General features: G+C 35.8%; 1 protein-coding gene across 2 annotated transcripts; it reads left to right on the forward strand.

The window, feature by feature from the left end:
* The first annotated feature begins 871 nt into the window (after positions 1–871).
* On the forward strand, positions 872–8,868 carry LOC110910375 (casein kinase 1-like protein 10). 2 transcript variants are annotated; one of them, XM_022155044.2, is made up of 13 exons: positions 872–1,837; positions 1,931–1,971; positions 2,685–2,754; positions 4,222–4,370; positions 4,457–4,552; positions 5,256–5,326; positions 5,684–5,745; positions 5,836–5,984; positions 6,646–6,772; positions 6,870–6,943; positions 7,914–7,977; positions 8,065–8,192; positions 8,287–8,868. In XM_022155044.2, the coding sequence occupies exons 1-13, from the start codon at positions 1,762–1,764 to the stop codon at positions 8,554–8,556; spliced, it is 1,377 nt and encodes a 458-aa protein (XP_022010736.1). In that variant the 5' UTR covers positions 872–1,761; the 3' UTR covers positions 8,557–8,868. The 2 variants fall into 2 exon arrangements, with proteins under 2 accessions (XP_022010736.1, XP_022010737.1); XM_022155045.2 differs by having other exon boundaries at positions 874–1,576.
* The last annotated feature ends 1,708 nt before the right edge of the window (positions 8,869–10,576 follow it).

Here is a 10,576-nt window from a genome sequence, read left to right on the forward strand (position 1 = left end):
GCCGGAATCATACCAATACTTTGACGAACTAAACTAAACCAAACCGATACCGACCGAAAGCTCGCAGCGAAGCGCTGGGAATACCACTAGTTTAAACCATTTCTCAATAAAATCTTAAATCATGAATCAAACATAAAAAATAAAACCGGTCTAAACAAATCAAACTTATATTTATCTCAGACTTCAATCCAAAACAATCGATTATCCAATTTTATATAGAGGTGCTCAATCTTCAATTTCAAACCGATTAAACTAAAAAGCAAACCAAACCAAATAACATTACATATTCGGATTTAAATCCAAACTGAATTGGGTTTTCGGTTTAAATCAAATATCAAATAATGGTTATTTAAGTTGTCATTTATAACAGTCCTACTACAATTTTACCCAAATCTTATTTAGCTCGATCAAACGCAATAACAAAAAATGCTTGTTGTTTTTTTTTTCCAGTTGAAACCGAAAACCAAACCAAATTCCAATTTGGTCTTCCGATCGTTTTTAACCACCCAATGTCGGTCCTGGTCGGTTTTCGATCAAAAGGATCCTTCAAACCGAATAAACTGAAAGGGAAAACCAAACCTAACATACACCCTAATCTTATCATCCAAAACAATATACACCCTAATCTTATCATCCAAAACAATTAACCAAAGATTAAGCATTCCCCACCTTTTTAGTGGAGTAGAAGAGAAATGTGATACTTGTTGAATCTTGATAGGGGTCAAACGTGTTAGGCGGTCGATAAAGAAACTATGTCTTTCTTACCACAAATCATATTATTAAACTATTAAAATTAATCATTAATCACCATTTTTTTAATTAATTACTCATTATTTTATTAATCACCAACAAAATAATATCATCATTCATCACCTCCTTTCCACTTTCTTCATCCTCGTCCTCACGATCTACATTTTCTCTATAATATTCAATCATTATTCATCTTTTATCACTCTCATCGTGTTTCACTCTCCAAAGCACAAATTCATACATAAAAATCTCATCTTTATCTTTCTTTTTCCCCAACTACTCCCTCAATCTTCGCTTGTTTGTCCCCCACAATCAATCAAACTCAAACCCACATTAAAAATCCTATCTTTTTCTTAATTAGCTTCGTGGGTGCTCTTAAATTCGTATTTTTAGTAGCTAAATAGTTGTCAAAAAAGTGTTTTACCCAAATTTAAAACCTGGGTTTTTTGTATTTTATAAAAAAGATTCTTAATTTGGGTGTTTCTTGATTTTGTATAGTGTATTCACTTGCTGATTTTGATGCAGGGTTTTGGGTTTGTTTTGAAAATCATCATCTAGGTTTTTTTTTTTTTTTTAAACCTTAATTTGAGGATTAATTAGGTTTTTTGTATTTTAAATATACAAAAAAAAAAAAAAAAAAGAATCTTGATTAGGATGTTTTTTTGATTCTGTTTAGTGTTTATTTAGTTGCTGGTCTTGAGGCAAGTTTTAGGGTGGATTTAAAATATATCAAATTTGATGTTTAAATAATGTGTATGTGAATCTGACCTGGGTTTTTTGTATTTTATAAAATAAAAATAAAAAAAGAAAAAGAATCTTTATTTGGGTGTTTCTTGATTCTGTAAAGTGTGTATTCAGTTGCTGATTTTGATGCAAGTTTTCAGGTTGGTTTTTGAAATTTATTAATAACTAGGGTTTAGGTTTTTTGCACACCTTAATTTGAGGTTTAAATTAAGTTATCAAGTTTATGTGAATCTGAACTGGGGTTCAGAGCTAATTTAAGAAAGAATCATGGATCATGTTGTTGGTGGAAAGTTTAAACTTGGAAGGAAGATTGGGAGTGGATCTTTTGGTGAACTTTATTTGGGTATTTCTTGAATTACTGTTTTGTCATATCTTTTTATTTATTTATTATTTTTTTTAATAGTTAGTTGATTGGATTTTGTTTGATGATGTGCAGGTGTTAATATTCAGAGTGGTGAAGAAGTTGCTATTAAGCTGGTATGGCCTTCTTTTCTTTTCGATGATTTTGAAGCTTCTGATTGTTTAATTTAGTTATTGTTAGACTGATCACACTTTTTTTTTTTTTTTTTGCAAATAAACCATTATTATTGTGAAAAATCCAAAAAAGCTTGACACTTTATGTGGAAATCTAAATATAGAACCCAACTCTGTTTTTCTGTTATGTTTTGAAGATTATTGTAACTTGCTTGCAACTTCTTCATATCGAATTGTATGTGAAGACGTGAAGTTTGTTGTATTCATAGTTTTATGGTTCTTTTTGTAACTTTGTACGAGTGCAGTGGCGTAGCTATGAAGGGGCCGGAGGGGGCGCCCGACCCCCCGAACTTTTCGCTCAGTAGTGTTATGTATGTACGTTTCATATAGATTTTTTTTAGGTATATACGTTTTCGACCCCCCAGTTTTATAAAAAAAATTTTTTTTTAGGTATATACTTTTAGGTCCGGTGACTTCCGACCCCCCAATGAAAATTTTCAAGCTTCGCCACTGTACGAGTGTCTGAAGAAATTTCGGATTATAAGTTGTTAGCATATTTCAAAGAGAGATAAAGCCAAGCTTTTTTATTCTTTCAACAAAAATATAGAAATGAACTAAGAAGTACTTTTTAGTGATATGTGTGACAAACGTGTTGTATGAGAAGCACTTTCTTGATATTTTTGTATAACTTATTTTTCGGTTGCTAAATTCTCCAGGAATCTATCAAAACAAAGCATCCGCAACTTCATTATGAATCAAAAGTATATATGCTTCTCCAAGGAGGAAGTGAGTCGCTCTCTCCACTTATACACACATATACATCTACATAGGGGTGTAAGCGAGCCGGGCCGAGCCCGAGCTCGACTGGGCTCGGGCTCGAGCTCGGCTCGGCTCACGAGTGTAAACCAAAGCTCGAGCTCGGCTCGAGCTATTTTGAGAACAACCTCAAACGAGCTAAAAGCTCGGCTCGAGCTCGCTTCAATATCGCTTATACGAGCCAAAGCTAGGCTCGAGTTCGACTCGCCAATGCTATCATCATTATTATTATTATTATAATATTATATAAAAAATAAATAAATTTTTGTTTGGGCTCGTTTAGGCTCGCGAGCCTAAACGAGTTTTGTAATTCAGGCTCGAGCTTGGGCTCGATAACTAAACGAGCTCTATATCAGGCTCGAGCTTGGGCTTGAGCTCGTTAAAGCTCGGCCCGTTCGAGCTTTTAACCGAACCGATAACGAGTAGCTCTCGAGCTTCTGGGCTTGTTTACACCCCTACATCTACATATGCGTGTGTGTTTTGTATAATGATTTTAAATTCTTTTTTAAGGGTTTTTGTTTGAAACAAATCATCCCTCTTGCAAGACAGCAATTTAAATTATTACAATAAACTGGTGGATCAAAAGGGATATTTTTGTTTGTCAAAATCGGATTCGATTTACATGAAACACTTGTTTGTCACTCTGTCCAACATTTTTTTGATAAATAGTTATGCTTTGAAGCTACACTTTGGGCCTATTTGACCCGTTGCCTTTTTTTGTTTTCCTAATCTATTTATAATTTTACGGGAAATTGGCTTGTAATAATCCCACCTAGACCTTATTGGCCACTAATAATCCCACCTCAGAATATTCCCCCCACCAGTCCCACCTTTCACCTATTTTTCCTACAATGGTCCCCTATTAAAAAACTTAACGGAGTTAAGCTTTTTTTCCAAATTACAAACATATTTTTTAGGGCTTTTAATCAGAACGATGATACAAGTCCATTGATGTAAAACTTACTTAGAAATGGTGCTCCAAGTGACTTGATTTTGGTTAATTGGAAATTTAAACACCCGAATTGAAGCGCCGTTTTCATCGTTTGGAGCACCGTTTCGAGGCAAGTTTTACATCAATGAACTCGTATCGTCGTTTTAATCAAAAGCCCTAAAAAATCTGTTTGTAATTTGGAAAAAAGATTAACTCCGTTAAGTTTTTTTTAAACGGGGGACCATTGTAGGAAAAATAGGTAAAAGGTGGGACTGGTGGGGGGAATATTCTGAGATGGGATTATTAATGGCCAATAAGGTCTAGGTGGGATTATTACAGACCAATTCCCCTAATTTTACCCATTTAATCAAGTTTAGATAACATAACCCGAATCTGCCTGTTCATAAGTAAATGGTGATTGCTGTTGATACCAGCTTCAGAAATGCGCACACACGTATTTATAAATTTTATATACATGTGATCTTATAATTTTCTTCTTAATGAAGCCGGAATACCAAACCTTAAGTGGTATGGAGCCGAGGGAGAGTATAATATCATGGTTATCGACCTTCTTGGACCGAGCCTTGAAGACCTTTTCAATTATTGTAATAGAAAGTTTAGCTTGAAGACGGTGTTAATGCTTGCAGATCAACTAGTAAGTGGTTATTTATAAGCATTCAACATCTTTAATTTTTTTTTTAACTTTTTGAGTGCAGCAGTCATTCATACCAATTTTTACAGATTAACAGAGTCGAATACATGCATGCCAGGGGGTTTCTTCATCGTGACATAAAGCCCGATAATTTTTTAATGGGCCTGGGCCGCAAAGCTAATCAGGTACACGTTTGGTTTATTTAGCCTATGTGGATCATCTAAGGTGCATGCTTTATTGTACAAACTAGGGGTGCAAAGGAGCCGAGCCCGAGCTCGACCAGACTTGAGCTCGAGCTCAAGCTCCGCTCGATTCGAGCTTTATTTCTAAAGCTCGAGCTCGGCTCGAATGTAATTTTCAAGCTCAAGCTCGGCTCGGGCTCGACTCGTTTAGTATTTATTAATTAATTTTCATTAATTATAATTATTATTATACATATAATTTATTTATTTTTTATATTTATATAAATGGTAATTTTATTATATAAATATATGTTTAATATATTAATAACAAATATATAAACAGAAAGCTCGTTTAGGCTCGCGAGCCGGCTCGAGCTCGGGCTCGTTTACTAAACGAGCTTGTTTTTAAGCTCGGGCTCGAGCTCGAGCTTGTTTAAGCTCGGCTCGTTCGAGCTTTTTTTCGAGTCGAGCTCGAGTAGCTCGGCTCGTTTGCACCCCTAGTACAAACTGAGTTACCGTTGACCAATATTTGTGTTGGTAGCTTACAGCTTCTTTTATCTTAATCTTTTTGGGTTCAGAATAATTTATTTTAAACTAATTAGTAGATGTTAAATCGACTTAAAACGGTTTGATGTGTGAAAATTATATTGACTTTACTATATATGTTAAAATGATTATTTATTTGGACCAACAATATTCATGACAGGTGTACGCCATTGATTTTGGTCTCGCGAAAAAATATAGAGATCTTCAAACTCATAAACACATACCATACAGGTAACTCAAGAATCTCTGAAATTTTTAATCTTTATCTCGTAACCAGTGGCGGATCTAGGATTCGTTCGTAACGGTAACGTTTTACAAACAAGTGGTAACGAAATCGAAAAAACGTCAAATTTTTCCAAAATTTACACTAATTTTTACAGTACCGCCGGAGCGCCAAGCGGTAGCGGGCGTTGCCCCTTGTATGTACATAGGTCCGCCCCTGCTCGTAACTTACATATCTTATCTAATTTATTGTACATATATTAATCACCTTATTTATTTTTGTAATTTTTGGATACTTAAATATAGTATTGTAGAACCTTTTCGCGTATATATTAATATGTGAACTCGTTTCAACTATTTTCTCAGGGAAAACAAGAATCTCACCGGCACGGCTCGTTACGCGAGTGTCAACACGCACCTTGGTGTTGGTGAGTTGTTTCATCACATTATTAATATGATTTATAAAGATTTGTTGAATGTTGAACATTTTGATGTAAAGTCTAGTTGTTACGATGCAGAACAAAGTAGACGCGATGATCTCGAGTCTCTCGGTTATGTTCTTATGTATTTCCTTAGAGGAAGCCTTCCGTGGCAGGGACTAAGAGCGGGAAACAAGAAACAAAAGTACGATAAAATAAGCGAAAAAAAGATGCTGACTCCAATAGAGGTAACTAATAACAGTAGTTGTATATACATACATACGGACATATGTATGCACGTATGTGTGTGTGTGTCACGAACTAGAACAAACCTCACAGTTTCCTCGATTGGGAAAAAGTGTAAAGTTCGGTTTCTATTTCATGCAGGAGTAAAATGTCATTTTCGTACCTGAGGTTTGTCCACTTTCGCGACTTTCGTCCAAAGGTTTGTTTTTCCGCATCTGGATCCAAAAGGTTTGAAATCTTGCCATTTTCATCCGGTTCGTTAACTCCATCCATTTTTCTCCGTTAAAAGAGGGGCATTTCTGTCTCTTTAGACATTTTTAATTGAAGTAAAAAACACTAAAAGAAATAAAAACCAAATCTCTGTGGACTTTCTCCCCGCCCAAACCCTTAAATCATCACAAAAAATGTCTAAAAAGACGAAAATACCCCTGACTTAACGTTAAAAGATGGACGGAGTTAACGAGTTGGATGAAAATGGCAAGATTTCAAACCTTTTGGATCCAGATGCGGAAAAACAAACCTTTGAACGAAAGTCGCAAAAGTAGCCAAACCTCAGGGACGAAAATGGCTTTTTACTCTTCATGCAGTTTGCTCTATGAAAAGCTAAGTTTTATGATAATTTAGCGAATTGAAATTTACAATAAACGAAATTTTCTTTAACAGGTGTTATGTAAATCATACCCATCGGAGTTCATATCATACTTTCACTACTGTCGATCACTGAGATTCGAGGATAAACCCGACTATTCATATTTAAAGAGGCTTTTCCGAGACTTATTTATTCGTGAAGGTCAAAGTCAAATCTCATAATCCAAATTAAACTCAAATGTATAGATTACCTTTTGAGTTTTGATTCTCGATCTAATTACATGATTTTATAATTACAGGCTATCAATTTGACTATGTATTCGATTGGACCATGTTAAAGTACCCTCAAATTGGCGCCACCTCTAGAGGACGAGTGAGTGCAAAAATGCTGATCATCTTTTACAAGCATACATATACATATATACACACGCACATGCATACACATATAGTGGGATGTTCAATAGAAACCAAATTTTAAGTTGAGAACTGCTAGAACCACATGCGTTCTTTTGCTACATGTGAATTTAGGGTGCAAACGACCAGGCTCAGGCTCGAGCTCGATTAACTTATGAGAGCTCGAGCTCAAGCTCGGCTCGTTAGTAGTTTCTCAAGCTCGGGCTCGGCTCGTTTACTAAACAAGCTTATTTTTAGGTTCGGGCTCTGCTCGTAAACAAGTTTAGATAAGCTCGGCTCGACTCATTTACTAGACAACTTTAAATAAGGGGTAAATGTTATAAAATATTAATAAAAAACTTGTGAGTAAATTACTTTTTAAGTCCTTGTGTTTTAGTGGTTTTAACCATTTGAGTCCAAAATCAAAAACTTTAACGCTCTGAGTACCTAACCGCTCATTTTATAACGTGTTGAGCCCCGTGTTTTAGTGGTTTTAACCACTTGAGTCCAAAATCAAAAGTACAAGTGTTAAAAATTGGACTTAAAACGTTATAAACTGAGCGGTTAGGGAGTCAAAGCGTTAAACTTGTTGATTTTAGGTTCAAATTGTTAAAATCACTAAAACACAAGGACTCAAAAAGTAATTTACTCAAAACTTATATTACACTAAGGCTCGACGAGCTTCACATGCCAGGCTCGAGCTCGAGCTCGGGCTCGATAAATACACAAGCTTTATTTTAGGCTCAAGCTCGGCTCAGGCTCGATAATTCCCGTTTCGAGCTTTTTCTCGAGCCGCTCAACTCGTTTGCACCCCTACATGTGATTATCTTTCATGCTCTGCCTATAAGTACTTATGCGGTTCTTGTTTCGTATTGAACACACTCCTATATATACATCACCTTTTTTTGGCTTAAAGATTGCATGGTTAAACGGTCATTCTTTTTGTGCAGCTTCAAGGTGGAAACACGGGTATAAATGCTGGAACATCAGCCGAAAAGCCAACAAGAACCTCAGGTATCACTTGTAAAACAAGCCTTTCAGGCGCTAATAAGATTCATCATTGTATTACGGTATTTTTCAAGGTTTGCTTATTTTGTGCAGCGGGACAAGATATCCGCGATAGAATCTCAGGCGCAGTAGAAGCGTTTTCTAGAAGAAATTTGACAGGTGGCGCCCGACAAAGTTCACGAAACAAGATCTCCGATGATGTACCATCATCAAAAGATGTGGTAAGCTTGTATATCCCATTTTTGTTTTTAGTATAGTTTTGACTCTTAAAAGTCAAAAGTTGACTTTGACTTATAATACTCAAATCGACAACAGCTGCCTAATTCTGAGAGAATCCGGTCCTCTCGAGACGGGGATTCTTCGAAACGGGGTGCCACCGCTGGCAGCAGACCCGGCTCCTCAGTGGAACCAACAGAAGCCCGATTAGCTCGTCATGTGTCGTCCAGTGGGGCCCGCATATCAACTACTCATAGAGTCCAACCACAACCGAGCTACGACACCAAACCGTTGGGATTTTCACGTACTACGAAAGGTGGCCACGAAGACCAGCTTCGCAGCTTCGAGTTCCTGTCGATTAGGAAGTGAAAAAAATGACCATTTTATCCAAGTAATTTTAGCTCTTGCTAAAATGGAGAAACATGTTTTCTTATTGTATTTGGTTGTCGTTTCTGGCTGCCCGAACCCGAATTATAAGTTTCGTGTTACGTCAGTCATGACCCGTTGGGACATGACGAATAAGCTGTGAAACCCATTGTAAATTGCATTTCCGGTTTTGCGCTTTGTAGCAAAAGGTTTAAGATCAAATCTGAAAAGATGGTTTGTGTCCTTTATGTTGTGTTTTGTATTAACAAGAATCATATGAAAGAAATTTTTGTAATATTGTCGGGTTTTGATCTATTTATGGTTTCTCTAAACATGAGTTGGCTTTCATACGTGATCTCAAAAAATTCTGCTATTTATAAAAAGCATGGTTGTAAAAATCCCGATTAGGTGTCGATTAATCCCCCAATTAATCGTTGGTTCTCATCTCATCGCCCGACTAGCGATTACTACAACATTGATAAAAAGTAGAAAATAAAATATGGACACATGATCTTAAAAACATCTGCTATTTATAAAAAGTAGAAAATATGAAATACGAACGGTCTAAGATTTAGAGTTTCTTTCTTAAATGGGACATGTGAAACATGTTATGGGACCCACTAAGATCCTATGTTGGCAATAAGGCCTAACAACACGAACACCGAATTTAATCTCAACCAACATTGAACACCAACACCAAATTTGATCTCAACCAACTAATATTGATTCTTATCAATCAATATTGATTCATTCTGTTTACTATAAAACTTGACTCAATAAATAATTCACCAACAATTATCTATAACAATAACCTGTTTGATCTTTATATCGTTAAATCAAGATTGATCAACCATACTAATAAATAATAAATTAGAAAGTATAGCATGGTGGAGTCATTAACCTTCTATGCTTACTTTTGTGTTTTTAGTGATACATTCCCATAACTAACTTTCTATTTGGCTCACATTGACCCTTCTCTTTTTGTACATAACTATTAAATTGCCACGCACGTTGTCTTGAACGTAACCTGGGTACATTGCTGAATTAAAAGTACGAGTAGAAATTTTGGAGTTTGAACCATACCATATACTAATTCGATATAATAATCATCATCTTTTGTTCGTATGTGAAATCAATTTTCAGTTGTCATCGTTGATTTTGGTTGAAGGTTTATGGAGCTTAAGACGTAAGTTGGTTAGGAAACAATCACATGAGGGAAGATAAAAAGTCGGTATAAAAAACCTATACAAGTTAGGGAATTAAAATGACTATATTGCCCACCATGTGCTAGGCAAATGATTAAGTTGACTAATAAAACTAATTGGGTTTGTGGGAAAGGTCGTGCACTGCAACAAAAAATAAATGTAAAGGACTTGCACTGAAACTTTTAAACATAAAGGATATGCAATACAATTTAATGTAAACATGAAAGCATAATAAAGCAACTTAGATTCCACCCGAACAGCAATCTGTTAGCTGTTGCCCTTGGAAAAAACATTGTGGTTATGTTTGTTCAACCTGACAAGAATGATGTAAACAGCGAAGGCATTTTAGAGGTATGCACCTCATCATATAGTTAATAACATACTTTCCTTATTTCTTGATGTTTTTAACATTTTCTTTATATAGGGACATGTTGACGCCGTAAAATCGATTGCTTGGGACCCTACCGGTAGATTTCTTGCTTCTGTCTGCCAGCGAAATGCCCGAGTGTGGACATCAGCAAGGGACACTTGGATATGTGGTACCCACCCCAGTTGTTGATGATCGGCTCCTACATGGTACATATCTATTTACTATCGACATAAAACCAGTTTTAGATGTAAATATCGTCTCCTATCTTAGGAGAAGGGGTCATCTTCATTCTACTCAGACGTTTGAGGAGGAGACAAAGGCGTGTCAATACAAATCTGCAGGTATTACACTTCCGAGGGTTTTCATTGGGTTTTGAGAGTTCTTGAACGATTTTTTCCTTTTCTTTTTCTATTTTTACTAAATACTTGGAACATTTTTATGATTCTTA

The sequence above is a fragment of the Helianthus annuus genome, chromosome 15 (genome assembly GCF_002127325.2).
Source record: "Helianthus annuus cultivar XRQ/B chromosome 15, HanXRQr2.0-SUNRISE, whole genome shotgun sequence".
Classification (NCBI taxonomy): Eukaryota; Viridiplantae; Streptophyta; class Magnoliopsida; order Asterales; family Asteraceae; genus Helianthus; species Helianthus annuus.

Bases quoted from the DNA above. Each gene is read 5' to 3' on its own strand.
- LOC110910375 (XM_022155044.2), top strand. From the start codon at position 1,762: ATGGATCATGTTGTTGGTGGAAAGTTTAAACTTGGAAGGAAGATTGGG. The intron at 4,553-5,255 runs GTACACGTTTGG...TATTCATGACAG, and splicing joins TGGGCCGCAAAGCTAATCAG to GTGTACGCCATTGATTTTGG. The intron at 6,773-6,869 runs GTCAAAGTCAAA...TTATAATTACAG, and splicing joins AGACTTATTTATTCGTGAAG to GCTATCAATTTGACTATGTA.